The sequence below is a fragment of the Varanus komodoensis genome, unplaced genomic scaffold (genome assembly GCF_004798865.1).
Source record: "Varanus komodoensis strain SLA01 unplaced genomic scaffold, ASM479886v1 scaffold13_1, whole genome shotgun sequence".
Taxonomy (NCBI): domain Eukaryota; kingdom Metazoa; phylum Chordata; class Lepidosauria; order Squamata; family Varanidae; genus Varanus; species Varanus komodoensis.
The window spans coordinates 8,683,957-8,708,529 of NW_025335408.1; the positions used below are offsets into that span (position 1 = coordinate 8,683,957).

Consider the following 24,573-nt stretch of genomic DNA (forward strand, 5'->3'; position numbering starts at 1 on the left):
GTTTTTAATTTTAGATCTAAAACTAAATACCAAGAAAAAAAAATCAAGACCTGGTTAAGAAACTTATCATATGCTGCCAAGTGGCTAAGAGAAAAAAGACTTAATATAGCACCAAAATTGGGAGGCTGCCACTAAAAAGGCCCTCCCACTTCTTGTCTGCCTCTGAGTCATTCTTGAAGGCAGTACCTGGAATGCAGCCTTGGATAATAACTGTAGTTTACAAGTAGCTTGAATCAGGCTTGGAATTGTTTAAGCAGTCAGTGCAAGTGGATGAAATGTGTGTTATATGTTCAGACCTTCAGGTCTCTGTTATCAGTCTGGCTGCATTTTGTACAAGCGGCAACCTCTGAACCATCTTCAAGGCAGCCCCACATAGGGTGCATTGAAGTAATTTAGCTTGGAAGTTACCAGAGCATAAGACAACTAAAGCCAGGTTATCCCAGCCAAGATGGGCACAGCTAGGCTAGCAACTGAAGTTGGCAGAAGGCAGTCCATGCTACTGATGCTACCTCTTCCTCAAGAGACAGCATTGGCTCCAGGAGAATCCCTAATCTACAAAGTCACTCATTCAGGAGGAGTGTAGCCCCATCTAAAACAGGCTTAGTGCCTGCCATTCAGTCAGAAAAACAACCTGGTAAGAGCATGCCATTCTTGTCTGGATTATGTTTCAATTTTTTAGCCCTCATCCAGTCCATTTTTGTAGCCAGACACTCATCTAGCATATCTACAAGCTCATCTAATGAAGATGAACTGGAAATAAGGAGTAAGCATTGAAGGGGGCAGGTTTGCTGATGGTACCAAACTCTTTAGACTGGTTAAAACCAAGAGAGATTGTGAGGAGATCTAAAGGGATCTCTCCAAGCTGGTAGAAATCAACAGACCTAGAAATGGCAAATGCAGTTCAATGTAAGCAAGTGTAAAAGAATGCTTACTGGGGCAAAAAAAATCCAACTTTAAGTATAGCCTGATGGGATCTAAGCTACCAATGACTGATCAAGAAAGGGATCTTAGAGTAGAGGTTGACAGCTCGATGAAAATAGTCCAGTGTGCAGCTGCTGTGAAAAAGGGAAATCCTGTGTTAGGCATATTAGGAACAGATTTGAAAATAGAACTGTCAAGATCATACTCCTCTTCTACAAATCTTTGGTGCAGCCACAGGTGGAATATTGTGTAAAGTTCTGGTTGCCTTATCTGAAAAAAGGACATTATCAAGTTGGAAGAAGTACAGAGAAAGGCACCTAAAATGTTTAAAATAATACATGGTATGGGAAAAATGGAGATGGAGACATTCTTCTTTCTATCCCATGATACTTGGATACTCTGGATCTGGATTTTATCTGTATTATGTTTTATTTTATTTTTTTAAGCCGTCCTGAGGCTATGTGATGGACGGCACACAAATGCTCTAAATACATACATACATACATACTTGGGGCCATTGCATGAAGCTGATTGATGGGAAATTTAGCACAGATAAATGAAGTACTTCTTCAAGCCATCTTCTATTTTATGTGATTGCTCTCAGCTCTGGAGTATACTGGAGCAGTTCAGGCTCTACTTTGGAGAGATCACTTATGAGCAATACTTTCAACTCTGGGTCATTTTTGCAATCAAACAGGATTTTGACAAGAAAGCCAGTTCTATCAGCCAGAGTCCTCCCCAGAGTCCTTTGGAACCCAACTGGATCTGTTACGTTCTGTGGGTAGACCGTAAGTTTAAGCCTCAGAAGATAATGATCGGACCAGGACAAAAAGTCTCCCAGTTCAAATCGCCATTTATGTCCAGTTGAAACAACCAAGCATGGAGTATACCTAGCTTCTTGTTTTGGACCAATGACTTACTGAGGGAGTTCCACGGCCACCATGGAGATGATGAAGTCCCGTGCTGCCCAAGACAAGGTGCTCTTAGTATGAATCTTGACATCTCCCAGAACCTCAACAGCACTTCCAATCTCACTTCTGTTAACTCCACGATAGAGAATCTGTTGAGCAGTGGAGTGGGTGTTTGCCCCCAGTATGGCCATCTGACCAAACAGTATTCAACCTGAATCAGGCAACCTGAAGAGGGTGATGGAATTCCTATAGATCACAGCAACCATGCTAATGCTCATAGTACCCTGATGCTGAACCAAGTACCCTAGTAGGGAGAGCTGAGAGAGACTTAGCTTCTCCCTGGATCAACCCAGGTTTTGGTTATGCATGCTAGATTTGGCCACCTTAATTCATGCATAAGAGACTCTTACTATGAACTGGTATGTCATTTAAGAGCATCGTCTGGAGACCCAAGAGCTTGCTGCTATGGCAGCCACCAAATCTGTAGTTGAGAGGAAGGCCAGAACATAGCACAGCTATTGACTGCCCAGGCTATGTTCTCCTAAGCTGGTTAGCCCTTCCAACACCATCTTCTTGTTGACCCAGACCACAGCAATTGGAGTTTCTTTGGCTTCCCCTAGTTGGCTTCAGATCCCTAGGCATGTGGGCCAATTGTAAGAGGAAAAACCAGCCCAACTGCAAAAGTCAATCAATATGATGTTAGGGGAATGGTCCTGGCCCTTGGGTTAACCCCAAAGGTGTACAGCCAACATCAGGGCTCAGCAGTAGAGGGTCCTGTCCAGGCAATATGCAACAGCTGTTTCAAATCTGCGGTAATAAGCCTGGGAGACTTTCTTGTCCTCCCGAGCTGCAGCCAGGAAGGGGAAAGATTTTCTTTTATAATCGACTTCAACACCTTGCACACAACTGCTGGATTTTACATATGACCACAATGGAAAGAAATTTAAGAATCCTCTCCTCTCCCCCCTGGCTGTGGTTTGTAACCTGCAGATCAGTTTCCTAAAAACCCTTTCTCTTCCAACTTCTTTTTCAGTGATTCTGAGCAGCAGATGAGTGCTATACAGTAGTACTTGTTACTGATTGAATCAGTTGCCAACTGATTAGTTTATTTATTTGTTTAGTTGTCAGACCTCTGTGAAGGATTCAAATCTTCTGTGGCCTCATTATTCAGCACTTGCTTTACTTGTCCACTAAAATGTCAGAAGGGAAATGTATAAGGGAAACACAGAATAAATGTATTGTGCAAATTTTATATCTGAAAATACAAATGTGACACCTAGATAATGAAAGTAAACAGTAAAAACTGAGGAAGTGCAGAGGATGCTGCAAGATGTGGAAAGGTGGCTAAGTGAAAGGAAATGGCAGAACATATTTCTGTATGCACGTCATCTTGTTTATTTGTTTGGAAATGCCTGCATTAACCTCTTGATACCCATTGCTGCTTGTAAAAGTTGTAGCATCTCAGTCCTACTGCCTGTCCTCTTGGTGATGCCTTCAACTTCTGAAACTAGCTTTATACATGCATGATGTCAATCTCTAAACTCCTTGCATTCCTTTTACTGTCCATCACACCCAACTTGTATTTCCTTCATCTCTCTGTCTTTTTGTATGCTCTATTGCTTCCCACTGCTCAGTTGAGTAATTTTAATGCATCTTTTATAACTGTGCTCCCCTAGTATCACATGTTCCCCAGTATACCCTATTCAGGCATTCAGTTTAAAATCACATGGAGGAAGGCAGGGACATGCACATGGAAGGGGAAGGCATGTACTGAATGGGTAAGCATAGCAGAGCTCCATGTAACAGGGGACCCAGAATCCCAGATTCGGTGGTGCAACATGAGCCTGTTCGGCTGAATGGGCTTACATTTTCATTACAGACCCTTCCCATCAACACAGAAGGGACAGACAGCAAATTCCCAGGTCAGTGATTTTAATTTGGGAAACATTAGTATAGACCACAACCATATTTTTAGAATGCCATGTTTTCTTCCTTTCAATAGATCTTGCTGTCCTATCAGGAGGTGCTGGTGTCCATGTTTGTGTGTGCGTGTATTTCATAAACTTAGTGAATTTCTTATGTGGACTTCCTGATTTGCAGCTTATTCTCTTAACCATTTTACCGTGCTGGCTGTATTTTGAGCAGGAGGGGTGTTACCCATGGTGCATGGTCACAGTGTAAGCATACTGTAAGCAGAACATACAGCAAATTAATTCAGCAGGTTCAAAATGCTAAGACAACTTGAAAGTACAACTCCAAGCAGAGATGGATTTTTGTCAGACTGCAGCAGCAAACCTAAGTGTTTAAGCTTGGATCTGCCCCGATCATTTATAAACAGTAAGATCCAATTTAAAGGACAAAGTGGGCACAAGTGGGACACGTAGAGTCTGCTTCCTTGCTTGCTGTTCCCTGCAGTGCTTACTGCCACCCAGGCCCTTTTCTTCCAGCTGGGCTCACTTTTGGTACTGGAGGAAAAAAAGCACAGCTAAGCCACTGCAGGGTTGGTAAGCTGGATATGCAGAGGCTTTAGCTTTTTATGTGATTTGAACAGATACAGATTTAAATCTATGGATCTACTAGGCTTATATCCTTTCAGCTTTGCTTTGCTTTTCTGGAGATTTCCAATGTTTCAGGGTCTGTTTATGTGTGTTTTGTTCTGCTTGACATAAGATTGGCATTCTGATTCTCAAAAATGTAACCTTATCTAGATCACTCAAGAAGGTAGAATCTTGTGCCACACCGATTGGCTTTATTAGTTTTTGCGCTGTTCTTTTTAAATATGGCGCCAGCAGTGTGGATTACTAAGCTATCACTTGAGTTTGTTGATGTCTGTACGTGTATATTTGCTTATCTTATGTATCTGTGTCATCATCAGGAATAAATATGTATAAGAATAGATTCATGTTTGTAAAAGTAATTAACACGGGTATTTCAGTCAGCTTTTACATTTGATTATTTTACCAGCTTATACCTCCTTCTAAAAGCTTCTTGTTCTTCATGAACAGTTAGACAGTTTTGGCTGAGGCTTGGCTCTGCTCCCCCTAACATTACTGGAGATTCACTGTTTAACCTTGGCCTTCAACTTGCCTCTTTCTGGTGTCTGTATGAGTCTTGTAACCCCTGCTGAGACTTCTGTTCCCATCTCTGCATGGGCCTTGAGAGAAGCCTTGTTGAGGACCTGAGCTGCCACTTTGATAATGGTTTTGTCTGTTTGATTCTTGCTGTGATAGAGCAGAATGCTTAGAGGTTTCCTTTGAGTCTCCTGATCTCTCTGCAAATATAGCTAGCTAAAATCTGACCCAGACCAGGATTTTGTAACTCTGCATATTTGCCATAAAAGTCCTACTTAAGAGTTAGAAATTCACCTCCCCCCCAACATGAAATTTTCAAGCTTTTAACAAAATTATGCAGGCTGTAATCAAGTCTTCCTTGCTGAAAAATTGGAAGGCAGTCCATACCATACCAGTTTTTAAAAAGCAATCCAGGAGATAGCCAGAAAATCACATACCTATTAGCCTAATGTCCATTTGAAATAAACTGTTAGGAATGAATAGTAAAATTTATATTAAACATATGGAAGAATAAGCCTTGCCTTTAAAGAATTAGCATGGCTTCTGTAAAGATGAATTTTGTTTCACCAAACTTTTAGTATTCTTTCAGCATGTCATTAAACAGGATGATTTTGTGATTTTGTATATTTAGACTTTCTGTCCTTCTCCAAGAGTTTATGGGTTACTTTGAAGCTGTAGAATGAGAGGAGGGATGACTTTACAGATTAAATTGTTAAAGAATAACAAGTAGAGTGTATGAATGAATGAACAGTAAGCATACTAGAGAGAAGTAATGGGGTCCCCAAGGATTGCAGTAGACCAGTGTTTATTCCTCAGTGGTGAGCAATAAAATTGCACACTTGTAGAGATGAAGCTGAATTACTTAGGATGGTGAAAAATCAAGCATAAAAGTAAAGAGTTTCAGAGCAATCTCTTTGAACTGATTAGATGAGGTAAAACAATGGCAAATGAAGTCCGGTGTAAATGCAAAGTGATGTGTGTTGAGGAAAAAAAGAAAACAAAAATAAATCACTTATGCTCTGATATTACAGCTGGCTGTGATTAACAAAGATCTTGAAGTCAGGATAGATATTAGATGAAAATGTCGAATAAAAGTAGGGAAAATCAAATTCCACACTAGGAATTATTTGGAAAGGAGGTGAAAATATTGACAGTGCGGTGATGCTTTAATATACCCTGCATTTGGAATATTGTATACAGTTCTGTTCTACCTATCTTCAAAAAGATGCCATAGAGCTGGAAAAGGTGCAAACCAGATCAAAAGGGATGAACAACTTTCAAATAGTTATTATTACTTAGGGATTCTTACTTAGAAGAAAGATGACTTAGGCTTCAGTCCTTTACCCACTTACCTGGAAATTAGTCCCATTGAACTCAGTGGGACTTGCTTCTGAATAGACACAGATAAGATTGGCAGGAGACACCCAAGAACATGAAATATCCCTCAACTTTGCTCTATTCAGTGCAATTGACTGGAAGTTAATTTAGAATTGATAAAAGAAGGTAGCAATTATTTTATAGCATTCAGTGCCACTAGCTTAGATGATTTAAGGGGAAATTCATAGAAGAGTTACTTATCAATTTATTGGCCATTGTAGCTGAATGGAATATCTGTGTTTTAAAAATTTATTTATTAAAGTTATATCCCATCTTTTACTTGCACCAAACTCAAAGCACTTCACAGAATCCTCTTCTTTCATTTTATCCTTTCAACATCCATGTTGAGAGCCAGTGTGGTGTAGTAGTTAAGAGCATGGGACTGGGACTCAGATGACCAGGGTTCTAGTCCCCGCTCAGCCATGGAGCCAACTGGGTGACTTTGGGCCAGTCACAGACTCTCAGCCCAACCTACCTCACAGGGTTGTTGTTGTGGGGATAAGATGGAGGAGGAGAATGATGTAAGCTGCCTTGAGCCCTTGAGGAAAAAGGCAGGATATAAATCACAATATAAATAAATAAATAAATAAATGTGAGGTAGGTTAGGCTGAAAGTCAGGGACAGGTCCAGAGTCACCCAGTGATCTTCATGGTGAGTAGAAACTAGCAGCTAGGTACCCCAAGTCCCATTCCAGCACTTTAACAATTATGCCACCCTGTTTGCCGCTGGTTCTGTAGTAATGTACCCAAACATTTTCCCTACTCCACGTGTCCACATCCTAATTCTTGTTCAGCATCCTAATTCTAAAGTACAAGAATCTTTTGTGCAGAATTAAGCATGGTCAGGAAATCCCTTTTAGGCATGCCAGAGAACTTGTTTGTTTCCAGTGGGACATCTGGGCTCTTTCTCTGAACAGCAGTCATTCATGCATTTTAGAGAATGATGCTGTGTGATGCAGGGATCCAGTTTAGGAAAGGGAAAAAGTGATAAAGTGATGTTTTGTATATCAGTTCTACTTCCATTTCCCACTCTCAGAGCCTTGACTAAATGGAAGGGGAACCTCTGGCCTGTAGGACAGAAGTAGCCCAGCTCCAGTCAACTACTGAGGAGAGCATTTATATGCAGCTCAGTGAGAGAGGAAGGCTTTGTTACTATGCAGCAGGAAAACATTCCTGGGTCTTATCAGCTGCTGATTATAGATAAAAGATAAAGGCGATCCCCTGCAGGAGAGCAGGCAGGCCCTGTGCAGGAATCCTCTTCTGCTTTTTTCTGAGTAGGCTTTGAATGGGCAATCACACCCAGTGCCAAAATCTCTGCCACTTTGCCTTTGGCAGTGCACCATTGATGGATCTTTCCTTGACTGGAATTAGGTGCTTAGACTGAAAGGGTTTTCCCGGCCCAGCTCTTTTCTTTTGCAAGTTACAATGTAAACAATAAAGGAAAAATACAGCTTTGTATAGGGAGTTTGAAAAAGAATAGCAAAATATAGCTGTGGGAAGTACCTACATTCTCCTCAGTGAAGAGAATGTGCATTAAAAGAAGAATTTAAAAAATGATCTGTATTAAGACTCCTCACAGTTAGAATCATGCTAATACTTCATTTCTTTGTGCAATTGGGCATGCCAAGACCACTTTATCCTTTGCTAATTAGCCCAGAATAAAGAATACTTACTTAGATCACTGCTTCCTGTCTGTTTACATAAACAGACTGCAGTAGCTCATTGCAGAACTGATTCTGCTTTATTTAAAAAGTTGCTTAGGTGGCCCTACCCATCTACCCAGGGTGGGTTCCACTTTGAAATCCTGAAAACTGAGCCTATAGTACATCTTGATTGTTATTGCATCATAACCATATGTTCATATTCTCTTACAAACTTTATATCTTGATACTAGTGACATTTTCTTAATCAGATGTATGCTTTATACTTTACTATTTTTCAGTACTGTAATTTTACCTTTTTGAAAACTACCCTCTTTGAAAACTGCCCTTTATACCCTGACAGCAGGGTATAAATCAGCTAACTAACTTTTCACTTGCTCTTTGCATTGTATTGTCAAGATAAGGGAGAAAATACTAAAATAAGCTAATTATCTTGAATGAGTATTGAAGCCTATACAAGTATTGCTCCTCTCTGTTCCGTCTTTATATTGAAAATATATCAGAGAGCAAATTGTGTTAGATTTATTCAACCACAATTTCCATGACAACAAGCTAATTAATCCCTATCAATCTAGCTTTCGTCCTCTTAGCTGATCTTGTATTTCTTTCTTCATGTCGCATGTCATATCTGCTGAGCATGGGATGAAGGTCACATAGAGGTACATTTGTTCTTTATGTAAGGAATCTCTTTTAATTCACACATCCACTCTTTTTATTGCATTAGCCTTAAGTGTTTGTGTGTATTTATGTTCAGCACTTGTAGGTATGACAGTATTAAAATATTTAAGCCAAACTGCATATATATGGAAGTAACACATACCTTCTGAATATTCTGCCTGATTAAACCTTTTGCCAACAATTTTACATCAGTTGATGCAAAGAAAAAAAATCACACATTTATTAAACTTTATTGAGAAAAATTATACTTTCCTTGACTCCCTCAAAAAGTTGTTTAATTTTTATTCCAAATTTCTAAAACCATGGAATGTATCTTATGTTCAGATTACTAAATACTGAATTAAAACAAAGGAAACAGTGTAAATTTTAAAATGCTAATATAGTACCTACACAAGTAGAACCATCTTGCAAATTCTTAAAAGTACAATTGGGAGAGTTCTGGACTTTCAGATACTGTTAGTCTCCCAACTTCCATCAGCCTAGGATAACATGGTCAGTAAGCTGGGCAGTGCAAGCTATAATCTGGCATCAGCTTGAGGGCCACTGGTTCCACAAATCTGCTGTAATGTTCACTTTCCGGAACAAAAGCTGAGCAGCTTGCTTGAGAAATTTAAAGTATCACATACTTAGGCCAGCCTTTCCTAACCTGGTACTATGCAGATGTGTTAGATTGTGTCTTTTTATTTGCTAGGCTGGATTTGCTTGGGAATTCTACCTTAAAGTTTGCAGGCTAGATAAGGCTTCCATTTAATGGATGAGCAATGTTAACACTGTGCTGCCATTTTTTGGGTATGTGCTAAATTTCTTATAATTTGCAAATGCATTTTGCACCTCCATCCTGAGCCTCTGGACTCCTTGAGCAGCAAATCAGTGGCAGGCAAGGAATGTGAGCTATGTGATGTGGGAGGAAAGGCATAGTGTTTGTTGGGATGGCTCCTCAGCTCACAAGGGTTGTTTTTCTTTGCTTTGCCGGAGAGGGCACAGACATGTCATTTTAACTGCTTTATTTCCTTCCTTCCTTCTTTCCCTCCCTCCCTCTCCCCTCTCCCTGATGCCTCCAGATTGCTGTGTGCATTGCATCCTGGCCTGTTTGTTCTGTGAATTTATCACCCTCTGTAGCCTTGTCTTGGGACAAGCGACGTGTGGTGTCTGTCCGGCGGAGGCCTGTTGCTGTTGCTGTGGAGAGGAAATGGGGGACGACTGCAACTGCCCTTGTGACATGGACTGTGGCATAATGGATGCCTGTTGTGAATCATCGGACTGCTTGGAAATCTGCATGGAATGCTGTGGGATTTGCTTCCCATCATAATTTTTAATTTATCTTTTTGTGGTATTTTATCTTAAAAAAAGGAAAGGGTTCTTGTTCTTTTTTAAACAAACTCTTTTGAAGGACACTGTTAAATACTCTCACAGCAACCTAGTTATGTGCACTGTTAACTTCTTTTTAAAGAATTACTGAAGAAAAGAAAACTATCAAGAACAAATGCTTCATGGTCTAATTTTCTGTACCTGTGAGTGGCTTTGCAAAGTTTCCTCTCAAAGTCACCCAAACTGCACAAAGACAGGAGGTCTTCAGAGTTATGTAGGGCTTTTTTTTAAAAAAAGAGTTGATCACTTTATCATTAAAAAGTTCCTAAAAGAAATTGAAATCAGAAGGGTCACAATAGACACATCTTGGCTACAACAAAATAGCAATAATTTCTTGTGGGATTTTCCACTTTAGTGACTCTCTCAATACAAATATTGTAATGGCTTTTGTTTAAACAAATACTTTTTAAAATAAAACTGCTATATGTCTTTTATGTTTTTCTAACTGCAATGTGAACAAATACTTTATTTTCTTATCTTTATTTTTACATAATTTAAGTCTGCATTGCTAGCAATTTGGTTCATGTTTTACAATATAACCCTAGGTGTGTCTGTTCAAAAGTAAGCCCCAGGCAAGCAGGTATAGGACTGTAGCCATAAATAACTTTTTACCAGCATCACATTATTTTTATACTGTATGGCGTGATTTAAGGGACACTGATTTTGTCTGATTTTGTAAGCCGCTACTGGCTGATGGCTTCATTCAAGCCAACAAGCTCACACTTTTGGACAAAAGATTTTGGATGAAAGATTATGTCAGAATAAATTTGTTAGTCTTTAAGGTGCCACAAGACTTATTATTCTTGATGCAACAGAATGACAGTGCTACCACTCTAGAAGTTTTGGGATGTGACTCATGTGAAAAACATCAAGAGTTCGGGCAACTGGAATGACCAAAAGAAAGGGAAACTATTTAAGAGGCACTTCCTCATGCAAAGAATGAATAAGATTTAAGTGATTAAAAAATAAAAAGTATATTGTGTGAAAAGGCTTGATATGGAGATTGAAGTTCCTTAAAGGAGATGTCATACCCTGTGGCTTAAGGTAAAGGTGTAGTGAATGTTTAGAAGAGGGCAGAATGTTTCTTCTTTTACTCTTATTAAATTATTCTTGTGGCATAATCAAAATCTGCCTCAGTGTTTCAGCTGACCAGAATTCCACAAACTGAAATAAGGTGGTGCTATCTTACATTAAATTCTGAATTTTCTTGTGATTCATTAAGACAGTTTAAATAAACAGCCAAGTTATCCAAATAGTCCACATTTTCTAGTGGGCTTTTGGTTTGCCACATTTTTGGAATTTGTCTGTAGACTGTGTTTTGTTGACCAGAATAAAGAAGCAGCAGTTCCTTTTCATTTCAGAAAAATCAAAACTTCAGCCTGAACCTACAAACACTGATTTACCAATGCTTTACTACTGATGTGTTATTGAAAAACAAAACTTAAGAAGATACATGTATTCCTGGAATTGCTTGCTTTGCAGAATATTGTATGTTTACTGAAGCAAGGATATCCTTCCTTCCTCTGGTAACTGTTCCATTCTCATTTCTTGCTGCTACTGTAGGACTGAATCCATTATATTTCAAAGACGAAAAATCTGAAATAGAACTAAAGCGTTGAGTTTGGGTTCCTGCCCACAGGGGTGGTTGACAGATGAACTTTCTTTCCCTTCCACTCTCTGCCAGTAAAGGAAGTATCCTGTTTGACTGGCAATGCTTGGGGGCATTATGTCATTTTCAAACTGCAGTCCCTTTGGGGAAGGGGTGCTACTGCTGTGGGGAAGGGGGGCTTGTAAGGCACTGGCAAGTTTTTTTTCCTGTTGCAGAATTGGCAGATGTGCATGATCTTTGGAGAGAGTTTATGTGGGTGTGATATACACTACCCTGAGCCTTCAGTGATTTATATGACACAAGAAGTTTTCTATGGCAGTGTTGCCCCATTATTGGACACAGATGTTCAGCAAAACCAAGCAAAACATTAGGGTGCATTTGCTGAAATGGAAAACAGTCTTGTTGGTCTAATGTTTTCAGTGCAGCTGTGCTGAAACCATCATTGTATGGTATTCACTTGTCCACAATATATCAAGCTTTAATTAATCCAGGAATATTTAAGCAGAATTCAGTATCACTCTTGAAAAAATGAATTACTGTACTATTGTGACTAGCAATATTATATCTGTTTAGATTATGTTTTCATCATATTTGGAAAGTGTATTTGTAAGTTCTTCTCCTTTGTAAAGCACTTCATAAATTGAACTTGCATTACACTGTTAAGTTCAAATAAGGAAATTCTGAACAATATAATTAGTTCTCCTTCCTGGAAGGTGATTTTAATATTAAAACAAGTATAAGAAAGGTGTTTCTACTTTTTGTTGTGTTTTATGTGAGACTTTCTAATGACTCCAGTACTGAAAGTGGTAGTTCTGTCTAGCTTCAGACATATAAAGCCTTCAAGTGACTTTGAGTTATCATCAGATTATTAACAGTTCTTATTCCAAAAATAAAATTTTGACTCTATGATTTGTTTGACATGCTAAATATATCCTGCTACTGTGTGTCATAGAAATATTAGCAGTTTGTGATATTTATCTCTGCAGGGGAACACATTAGTGAATAGTTTAAGAAACTTCTCTAGGTTTAATTTCTTAAAGTTTTCCAACACTTTTCTAGAGCCAGCCTTATGGAAGCCATAAATGATTAAAAGTTGAGAAGCACTAAGTGCAGTTGAAGGAACAATTGTGAAGTCTTCCCTTGTTACTTGCTCTTATAAACTTTCTATTAACTGGATCAGTTGATATAAAACACTATTTTGAAATAAAGAAATTTATTTTGAATCATTGCCTAAAGACTTTTCATTACAGTTTTCTGTTTTAATTCCAGAAGTATGCTGATGGTTGCAGAAAGAAACAGACAGTACTTTTACTTTGGCTTCCTGTTACACCCTTCACTGACTATCCTGTTTGTTCACTTTGGAGAACCTGGATGTTATGAGTGGAATAATTCCCCCCATCCCACCCTGCATACCATACTGAACTTCAAGTTCCCAAAGAAATAATTTTGGTCACAGTAATTTAATACTAATTACTTGTAATAAAAGCACTAAATGACCAATTTAATTTCTTTTGTAATCCTTTTAAAGTGTAATGGCACCTGATACGTAAGTAGGTTTTTTTTAACAGATTTCTAAAACTTCATATGTCAGCTTGACTATACCATAGTGTATGGTATGGAATCTCATGTACTTTTCTCTATACTGCAGAGACAATAGATAACCAACCAAGTTCCAAGGAGCGTAAGTTAAACATGCATTTCTAACTAGATTAATGAAGGGGTTAGTAGTGTTTCCTTCTTGCCTCTTTGGGTGAGTCCCATCCTGGCTTGTATGTAGGAACACAGCTAGCTTGTTTCCTGCTCTTACAGTTCCATTATTCCATTAGCTTCTCCCCGGTCTATGGTGCATCCAGTCTTCTGGTTTCTGCATCTGGTAGTAGTGATGTGAGTTTCCCAGTGAAAAATTCCCATACAAATCAAGGAATTTTGCCAAGGGTAATTTATACTGGTAAATGCAGTTTGCATCAGAAAATGTTCTGATGTCCTACAGTCGGGGTTAGACCCCTTCTGGCCCTCAGGAAGTTATGCATATAAACCCATCAGTCCTAACAAGCACAGGCAATAGTGAAGGATGATGCATGCCAAAAATATATTAATGGTTGCAAAATATCAGCCCCTACACTACAAAGAGCTCCAGTTTGGTATGTTTATTCAGGTTGTGTTTAGTAAATAAAGTGGAAAAGTTCCCCATTTTTGTCTCATTTTTTTGTAAATATTTGCCTTGAAACATTTGAGGAAAAACGTAAAGGCATAATTGCAGCACAATCTTGCAGTTTCTTGACAGCAATTGAAACAGTGTAGATTGCTACTGATCTACTCCCTACTCAGAAAGCAGTGAACAGGAAGAGCAAGTTGTGGATTTCCCAGCTGCTGTGCAAATCTTTGGGGCAGCTCATGCAGAAGCAGTTGGGGAGGTGGAAAATGGGTGCCCTGGAGGGTGGGGGATGAGGAAGCAGAGTCATAGATCTCTTAGATCAGACCACTACAGACGGATACCAATATCAGAAAGGGTTTGCGCCTGTGGTACAGGACAAGAGCAGAGCATGTCATGTCTTACTGCTTGCTTTACCAGGAAGTATGTGGTAAGTTTATCCTCCTCCTGATTAGAAAATTTACCGACCGCTCAGATGCAGAGGTGGCCAAGGTTTTGCACAGATCACAGCTCGGAGCTCAAGTTTTTGTTTTTTAGTTTTTTTGCAGCCACTTGTAAAATCTGATATTGTCTGTAATGAATATAGATTGTAATGCCTGCCCTTTAAAAAATACAGTGTGTATCATCTGTTTAGACTCTGGATTTTAAATCTAAATGTACAGTAATTGGGATTTTGATATTGTTGCTTTGATTATGCTGGTCATTGACTGTATTAATAAATTAATTGATCTCTTAAACCAAAAAGCCTTTCTGCTACTTGTCCTGCCCATGGAGGGAAGCAAATTAGGCAGGACAAGGGGCTTGTCTAGCTTAAAAGCACAACAGTGGAGTCATGGGAGTCTCTATCTTGCTCATTCTGCCGGAGTCTTGCTGGCAGGGCTGTGTACAGACAGAAGTTTCAAATCTCTTTCTTTAAATGATATATTGGAATTTTCATTGTAATACTGAATCATCTGAACATTAATTTCAAGTTTCAAATTGAGATGGTTGCCTAGTACTGTATTTGCAATGGGTATCTTATAATTAATAATGAACTAATGAAATGAACATATTTCTACAGACAATGCTCCACACTGCTACCCTAGGCACATTGTTTTCCAGGAATGCCTTACACTACTCAAGCCCCGGAGCTCTTGAAGTGGTGTGTCCATGTATTTGACTTCTACAACACTTCTATAACAGAAATGACACTCAAAGGTGGCATACAATCACTAATAGCACTTGATAAAAACAATTTTGAATATACTGAACACAATTCCAAAAAAAAATAAAATAAAATTTTCTCCCTTTTATGTGAAATAGAGATGAGTGCTGCCCCCTATAGCCATTTCAGTTAGCGAAGTAAAATTTGCAGGAACTTCCTTTCCTTTCCTGTGTCCATCTTTGATTTAACACGGTGGCTGCAGTTTATATGGTCTTCAGCTTGAAATGCATGCCAATTGCCAACATGCTTAAGGTTCTGGAAGGGCCCACTCCACCATCACAGTCTTTCCCTGTGAAAAGCAGCCAATCAGTTGCCATTATTCCTGCTCTTTGTAACAGAAGTGAATTTTCTATGTCAGGACTAGTACAGAGGAACAAGTTCAGAGTAAAAGAAGTAGGAGTTGGAGGAAGCAACTCATAATATCCCAGCATTGAAAGCTCTCTGCTGTTTCTTAGTAAGTTGCTATAGAAAGGTGAGAACAAGTTGCTTCTCCTTTGATAAAACCTTAAATAGTTTGCAGAAAACCCTGGGATTATACCGCGGGCCACACATCCTCTTGCAGTGGAAACAGCCTTGCAATTTGCCTTGCAATGGAAACAGCAGGTTGGTGATAAGGCTTGGGACTAAGCACTCTGCCCCTCCCTATGGATACATTTAATTAATGGACATTCAATTAAACGTAAGCACTCCACTGGCAAACTGTAATTGTTCTTTCAAAAGAAAGTCTCTCAATATATTCTACAAGAGTGGTCTGTGCTTCAAACTCAAAAGGAGCAATTGCTTTCTGGGATTTCAAGTGTGGTGAGTGAAGAAAGACCGGTGCTTTCTTTCTGTTACAGACCGCTGAAGGTAAATGTTCTTGCGCACACATATACTGGGGATACAGAACTGTAGCACATATAATCAGTTGCAGAATTAAGTCATCAGAAAGTAGATTCTAATATCTATAGCCAGTCCGCTTGTTTATGCACATGTATTTGCATGATTCAGCCTTCCAAAGATTTAGCTTGGCAGTCACTAAAAGACATTACATTTACTTACACAAGCCAAATGAAACATTCTACCAAGTGAATCAAAAGCTGCAAAGTTTTATCTTTCAATGACTTTGCCACCACCTTTCAAAATCCCCAAACCCTTCACTGGCATATACCCACAGCCATGACATAACTTGGTCAAATTATTATCATTTCCTCTAAATGCAGAACTTTGACTTTTCCCAGAGGGAATATTTGAGAAAGAGGAGACAACTAATCCAGTTTCATTGCCATGTCATCTTTTCCAGGTAAGAAATCTAAAGCCCATGTGGAATGAAATCCATTGAGGTTCTGGTTTAACTCCTCTTTTGCATCCCCTTGCTATGTATGCTTACTTGAAAATAGGTATATGGAATGGCACTTGCCTGAATAGAAATGTATAGGATTGTAGCATAAGAAACCTCAGAACTAAGCTTCTGCAAGTGTTTTTTGATTTTGACCTTACATTTCTCAAAGTGTCTCAGTGTGCAGTTCCACCTCAAAGTAAATTAAACACTGGGTAAATTAAAACTAATAACATTGTCTGAATATCACACAGCTTATATTTTGAAAACAATATTTTAAGTTTCAAAAATATATAAAACAATACAATTTTATCTGATTTTAGTTCTTCATAACAGCTTTTATGTCCTAAGGTTAGATAGGAAATTGTATATATTTTTTCTCACCCCCGAATTTCTTTTTCTTTTTTCTTTTCTTTTTGAATGAGGATGGTATGCAAGGAAAACTTTCCCTACTGCCATGGCTTCAAAATTTCTTGCAGTTTTATATTTTTGAGTTCCTTAAATAAACAAGCTTCAGCGGTGAACTTCAGATACGTGTTGATAGATTCCAGTTTATTCTTAATAAGTTATTTCCCACTCCTGTCTAAAGCTAGGCTTTCATTTACATAGAAGTAAATGAAGCGGTCATCATTTCTGCAGTATCCAAGGGATGTACTCAAAACCTTCCAAGTGTAATGTGAAATTGCTTTCAAATATTGTTTATTGGGTCACACAATGCTTGGTGCAATCTGCTTTCAAACATCTTTTCAGCCTTGTTGCTCTGCTGTGAACAGTCCCTTTTGGCGTTTGAAAGTGCACAGCATAGGCTTCATTTTATACTTACTAGAAAATCATTACTTATTAAAACTATATTTAAAAATAATTTTGAGGTTAACCATGCACGTTCCATTTGTCATCCAAAGCTGCATATATTTACATTACAAGTGCCCGCTATTGTCTCGCTGTGCTATGTGTTGCTTACTGGTTCATCTTACGGAGCTGAATGTGGACTGTTGCAGGCCAGTGGTGTTGCAGGCAGTGGTGTTTACAAGCACTCTAACAAAGTGCTTGTAAACCTTTTCTCTTTTTCCCTATTTAGGGCAAATTAATTTAGTCCCAGCATGCAGATGGCTTGGGCTGGATTTCAGAGCCCCACTGAGAGAGGTCCCTAAAACTGCCCAGTGAGTATAGAGATGGGATTTGAGATAGTACCCTGGTTCGCAGGACATGACTCTCCACTCTACTTGTGGGAGCCACCATGTTGTGCCAGGCACTTGCAGACACCCAGCTTGGCTTGGCTTGGCTTCTCATGTCATGAGAGCTCAGGCAGCAGGAGTTGTTTGAGAGAGAGACGTGCACCCAAGTACCCATGACCTATTTCTGGTTTGCAGAAGGGGTGTCTAAATCTCACACAATCCCTGCAGCCTGGGTTTAAATCAGACAGCCAACCACAGCAAACAAGGTGACCATAGGTGCCGTGCCAACATGTTCACAGGTGCCTGGCATGATGGGACAGACCCCTTGGATAAATGATGCTAACATGGGTTGTTCTGATGTGAGAACAGGCTGCTGCCCTTTTGACTGAAAGGGCACATCTTCACAGCAAGCTCAGTTAAAAGGAAATAGGCTTTTCTGAAATTGGAAAATATAATTCACTCATTTATTCATGCAACTACAGAAGAGAATGTAAGGCAGCTACGAGGTCCATCTTGGCTGCTATGGAAGATAGTAGGGCATTAACAAGGCTGGGGTGAGATTTAAAGTGTGTGGTTGGGAAGTTAGGCTATGTCCAGCAGAGTTCTGGTTGGTTAATATGGTTGCCTCTTTTGACACCAATCAGAAACAGCTCAGACCTGACCTTTGTGGCACTAAATGAGGCATAACAGGTGTTTTACCTCCAGTCCACAAATCACATAAAATACGCAATTCAGATACCAAAAACCCAAGCCAGGATTAAAGTATATACATTCTATTAATGCATGATTATTTTTATTATTATTAAATGAAATAAGTTCAGATACAAAACAACTTAGTGTATGTAAACTTTTTCTAACAGAACAGGGATGGCCAGTTGCTCAATGGAAGAGCCACATATGGTAAATGTCAGATGTTTGAGAGCTGCAAAACATGAACTATTTATTTATTTATTTATTTATTATGACCAAGCAGCCATTGCTACAGATGACATATTGCAGATAAGACACAAAGGTTTACTTGCTGCAAAGATATTATCCACAGCAAACCCTCCCCCAAACTAAGGAATAACAAGACACTCAAACAGCTTTTCTAGTAAGAAGAGGCATTTTACCAATTAGCAGTTACTATTGTGTTGCCTCTTTTTAAAAAAGTAGCTCAGAACGGTGTTCATGAAGAGCAAACTGCCATTTCAGCTTCACAACAACCCTCTGAGATAGGCTGAAGCCAAATGACAGTGTCCAAACCACCTCTGTGGACTCTCCTGGCTATTTTCAAACACAGGCCACCTAAGAAGCAAACCTTGGCCTTTCTACTAGACTCTGAAGGTCTCTGCAATGGTGAAACAGAGCAAAGGAGCCATCGCGGTAGCAGAACGTGCCGATCTGGCTCAAAACCAGACTCTCAATTTTGTTCTTGTACTTGCACCTCCCTCCCTTTGGCCCAGGCTGTGGCCTGACTGGCCAGTCACAGACATCCTCATGGCTGGTTGAAGATTAGAGAATGATGGCACCTTACTTAGTATAGCACAGGGGTCTCAAACTCACGGCCCGCGGGCCAATTGCTGGGACGGGTGGGCACGGGGGAGGGGCCCTGCGGCCTTCAAAGCGCCGGCGGCGCCTGGGCCGGCCTCCGGGAGCGATGCAGGATGAGCGGCCCACCACCACCGCGGTGGTGGAATACTTGATGCGGCCCAGCCTCACCCAGACTCTACTTCCAGTGGCCCCCAGGTCAGTTGAGTTTGAGACCCCTGGTACAGCAGTTTCGCTGTGCTCCCATTTGCTTGTCTTTCATTGGTTCCAAGCAGAAAAGTTGTGGCCTCTATAATCCCATTTCTTGGTGTGTGTGTGTTTTGTCCTCCCACATCATGCACTGTTTGCCAGATACACACACTGGGGATATTAGTTAAACACTTGTCTGACATTATGCATTTCATTTTTCCCTGCTGCATAGTAGGAAAGATGCAGCTTGTGATCCAGAGAGCAGAAAAGTCAATGGAGAATATGCTGATGCAGTCCCAAATGTGAGGCCAGAAAAATTCTCTTCTCAGGGTAACGGAGTGCAATCTTAAATATGTAGGACTGCACCATACAGCATTTTTTTCAGTGAGGCTGTTCCAAGAGCATAGTTTGATGCTTTTAGGAAGACAGCATTAGCCCACTGAGGAAAGAAAAGGAAGCATCAGTATAAGTAGCACCAGGGCAGATAATAGTAGCATGTACTCTGGCTAAAATCCATAACTGAGATGCCTTGCTGAAGAACAGGGAGCTTCTCAGGAGAGAAGTCCAATTTTCCTCGCATAGTTGCATGTTTCCTTCACTTGTGGACCTTTGCAAACTTCCAATGCAATGTGCTTCTGAGCCAAGGTCCCTAATTGTAGTGGTGCTTAGCAGAATGAAAGGAACTGTTAAGTCTCTTTCCCAGGACGTGTTTGAAGAGGGTAGGAATGGTTTTCAGGTCTTGTGAGAGTATTCTAACCTGTGCAGATATATTTGCAGAACTGTCTAGATATTCAAGGTTTTGTGCTTGTCCTTTCACTGTCTTGGTTCAAATCCTGACAGTGTGGCACTGATCACGCCAATCTGTTGCAATTTCAGTTTCCCATCTGGTTGTAGTTAGAATGCTTGGGAAGAAAGCCGAATTGTTGATATACAACAATTGATGGCCAAATTCTTGTCCTGAATTAGTCTGGTTGAAGTCAGCTGGAATAACGCCCACATTAAAGCCTGATCCTCTAAAGGGGAAAACATGTTCCTAGTTTCTTCTCTTAGTGCAACACTTTACAATATGAAACCATGTAATTATATTCACAATATGTAAGCACATCACTTAACTTTTTCATAAAATGACTGATATGCGAACACATAATTTGTGTGTCCTTTCCAGACATAAACTTGCACTAATCTTCAGTTGATGGAAGAGCTGCAAAATGTCAGTTTGAGGCAAGCTATATACAACCTCGTAAGTTGACAATCTTGTTCCTAGAAGAAGATCAGTACATTTTTCTTAATGCTGAGAAGTCATGTCATTGGTTACATCCATCGAAGTGTATTAGAAAGAAACCAGTAAAGTGGTACTCCAGTCCTTAAAGTGCTCTGCTGGCACACAGCCTATTAATTTTCTTCCGGACTGTATTGGCGCTGCATTTTGAGGATTGTGCTTTTTAATGTAAAGTGAATTATGATTAAACAATATGGTTTTGCCCGTATACCTATAAAATATAACTCTCAATATGTCTGTTCTGTGATGTGCAGGCAAGACTCCTTGATTACATAATAGGTTTCAAGTGATGGCTCATAATCTACAATAATCTTCAAGGTCATGAGCGCTGTCTGTAGCAGAAGAAATCAAATAGGTGGTAACAGGGATCTCTTATTTGGTTGAGGGTAACTGTCTTCACTGATCTTTGAGTAGAAGTGAAAGAAAGCACACTCATAACTGAATATTTCTATTTAATTTTGTTACACAAGAAAGATTAATTAACCATATTTACACAATTACATTTTGGTAAACTATTACACCAGTTTAACTGTAACACACATTCTTGCTAAAAATATATTAAGGAGCAATCCAAAAGCAATTTAGCTGCCGAAAGGCATTATTTTGTATGTAATTATTCACAAATTAATGACGAAAATTAAATTCCAATCACTGGGAAAAGAATGAAGCAATGGTGAGAATCAGAAATACAGATTACTTAAAGCAAAGCTGTGAAATGCATAATAGAATTAAAACATTCCTTTATTCAAATTCAATGCTTAAAAAAGAACAAGTCCATCATCTTGAAATTTGACTTGTAGCTTGACATTAAAAATAATATGAGTGGAATTTTCAGTGGGGTAAGCACAAAACTAGTTCAAGTAGTGTCACTCTCAATTAATGTACTCAGGTGGTGTGCCCATTAAAATTCCCACTTGTGGGTTCTGTTCTCTATGCAAATGGGGTCATTACCCGGAGAATTTAATTGGGTATGACACTGGGAGTAGGAAATTTCCTTTTAAAATAAACCTACTTGCACACATTTTCACTAGGAATTTGATTGTTACACATCCTTCTATTGTTTGGCTCTATAAATATTTACCAAAAATCCAGATTGTCTTGGCTTATTTATTTATTTGTAACAGGTGATTCATAATGCATCAAAATGACTTTACAGTATTCTGTGTCTTGCATATGCAAGACTCAATAGAGGTCTTTGATTTTGAGTGGGTATATGCTTTGTTTAACATAGTATTGTCATTTCTTTAGTCTCCTTTCAGGCTTTCCCATGGTGCTTTAATATGAAAAATGTCATAACAACATGCTTTTGAAAGCTATGAAACCAAAGGAAAACAGAAAATGTAGCATTTTGGTATATTTTTGATTTTCTCCATATTTACTTTGGACTTGAAAAGTTGTGAAGCTTTTTTTTTGTTTGTTTTTAAGGAGCATATTTTTAAAAATTTCATCTGTTTTATTTTGTAATCTGTGCTGAGGTCTTTTAAATTTGAAAAGCAGGGTTAAAACAAACAAACTTTAAATAAGTAAATATAGTGTATCCTAATGGCTAAAGGGAAGTGTCTAGAAAACCAGTCTTTTCTGAATTGGGCTATCCATTAGGTAAGTGTATATCTGTGTAGTCACACTGAACTTGGAATGTCAAATTTATTAGGCCTTGTACTGTAAAATCGGTAATTCTCAATTGCCAAGGATATCATTTCATAATTAATTTGTTGTCTCTTTTATCCCGTGGCATTGCCTCCAGTGAGAGCTTGAGGCATGTGGTAACCTGACTTATTCTGCTGGTTATCTTAATATTGTGGGACGAAAACAAGTCTCCTTTAGTCCTCAGTCATTTTGTTAGAAAAGATTGCCTAAAAACCATCTCCAATATTTGATAAATACTATTTTCTTTCTTGTTTCTACTGTCTTTGTAGAGTTCTGAGCCAACAGAATGGACTGTGTGTGTGTGTGTTGGTCCCTCTGTTGAATGTTTCTTCAAGTAAAGCCTTTCCTCTGCCAACATTAAAAAACTGGCAAAACTGGGCTAGAACATTTCCCAGTGATGTCCTAATTTGTTTTTTTAATATATGGGAACAGAAAAAAAATGAATGAAATAATAAGAATGGAGGAACCTTGGACGAACCCTGTAGCCTGAAATATATGGTCTATTATACAAACCTAGGATTCTATTTCTTCATTTGGCCCACCCATCTACTTACTGGACTAATGAAAATTGTTGAATACTCTCCCTTATTTCTAAATGTAAGAGAAGTTGGATCCTCTAAGTATTTTGGATCCCCTAAGTATTTCTATAACATCACAATCAACCATTATTTTACACTGACTTTATTTTACTCTAACGGCAGCCCTACTGATGTCACAGGGCTCTTGTAGGGCCTTCAAGAACATTGTTTGAAGGGGTGCTGTTGTTGCACAAGTAGCTACAGATTAGTCCAAGCACAAAGGTGATGAGGAGATTAGAATAAAGTCTAGAATAACCATAGCAAAAGGGAATGTCTTCAAAATGTTGGCGTGAAGCATCAGCTTGGGCCTAATTGTTTGAATAACAGTTAATTTCTACTGCAAAAGGGTAAAATACATTCAATGTTAATTTGAAAGCCAAAGCTAAATTGAACTCCCTGAGAAAATAGTTTAAATAGATGAACTTCCTGGAAAAATAAACATCATAGATAAAAAGTGAATTTGCTTAATATAAGGAGTTATTAAAAACTGGGGGGCTGAACAGCAATGTGCTGCTTGTTAAGATAAATAGTCCACTCATGGTGCAATAAAACATTAAAGTTCAAATATCCTGCAGGGGCTTATTCAAAGTTTACATGACAAGGTTCGGTCAGACATAATAAAGGAACTTTGGGATAAAGGAGCTTCTGGAACTATTGTGGCTTCGTTCACAGTCTTGAAAGACATTCACATCTTGGAAGCTTTTGAGGACTATGTTTTGCTTTGACCTGGGTGCACTTTTTGTTTTGATCTCCATATGCAGTATTCTGAGCCGGACCAAGATGGTGGAGTCCTGCAAGCACCACTTCTGGTTGTAGTTGAGGGAATCATATTTGCAATACTTCTTTGTGTTAAAAAGGCCCATTGTCTGCAAGTGGAACCCAAGCATAACAAGAACTGGACTAAAGCAGAACTTTTTTCCCTGGCATGCCATGTTGCTACTTTTTAATTTGCATGATTTTTTTAACAATACCAGGCATCAAAAATTGGCAAAGGTTTGCAGAGCCTCTGGAACTTCCTCCAGAATTCACAACTTTGGATGGATCTTGCTACTGGTTTCTGAGTGGTGCTGGCTAAGACATGCTCAATGAGTTCCCTTGTCTGTGACTCTACCTTCTCCATTGCCACCAGCAGCAATTGTTCCTTCTCATTCATATTGTTGCTCCCATGTCTTGCTTGACTGCCAGAGAAGCAGTGAGCAAGGTGGCAGTGGCACCTTATGCTCACCTCTCTTATTGCCACTGTTGTCTGGCCACAGTAAGAGACAGGTGAACTAGCAGTCTGAAGTGGTAATTCGGGGGGGGGGGGGATTATCAGGTGGCTCCTGCTGGGATTTTGGCCCTTGGCAGGTGCCCAGTGATGTTTTCCTTTGACCTCAGTCCTGCACCTGATGATCCACATCACTGAAGAAGCAAAAGATGCATGTCTAAACATGGACATGAAAGCACATTGGAGACAATTCCAGCCAAGGGTGCATACATCTTTATGGCACATTGATTTAGGGAAATGTTAATTATGTGACTGAGTTCATACTAATATGAATGAACAACTTCATATCCAAGCAAATATGAGGCAAGTAAAGTTTCAGTGCTACAAATGTATTACACATATCCTTGGTTTTCATTTAGCTTTATTGATGGAATATTGCCACGTATCCTCGTCTGACTTAATGTTTCCCTTGTGAGACTCTGATCCCTTTTCCCTCCTGCGCTTGCTTCTCTTTGGAATACATCACAATACAGGAATATTTGTTTGTTTGTTTCAGAGGTTTTTATAGCAAATTTCAAATCTTCCTAGAGTAGTTTGCAAATGGAATTAAAGCAAAATAAAAATATAAAAAATGAAAACTCTGTGTCCTAAAAGAATGAGCTAAAAGGCAGCCAGTAGAAATGACACAAATTCATAGCA

At 39.1% G+C, this 24,573-nt stretch overlaps 1 protein-coding gene across 3 annotated transcripts in view; it reads left to right on the forward strand.

The window, feature by feature from the left end:
* MDFIC (MyoD family inhibitor domain containing) overlaps positions 1–14,478 on the forward strand; it is a 59,859-nt gene extending 45,381 nt beyond the window's left edge. For 2 of the 3 annotated variants that reach the window (XM_044423085.1, XM_044423086.1), the window contains exon 5: positions 9,680–12,818. In XM_044423085.1, the coding sequence (XP_044279020.1) occupies positions 9,680–9,927 (248 nt within the window). In that variant the 3' untranslated portion in view covers positions 9,928–12,818. Of the gene's footprint in view, positions 1–9,679; positions 12,819–12,864 lie in introns of those variants that run through there. The other variant, XR_006413983.1, reaches the window with a different exon arrangement.
* The last annotated feature ends 10,095 nt before the right edge of the window (positions 14,479–24,573 follow it).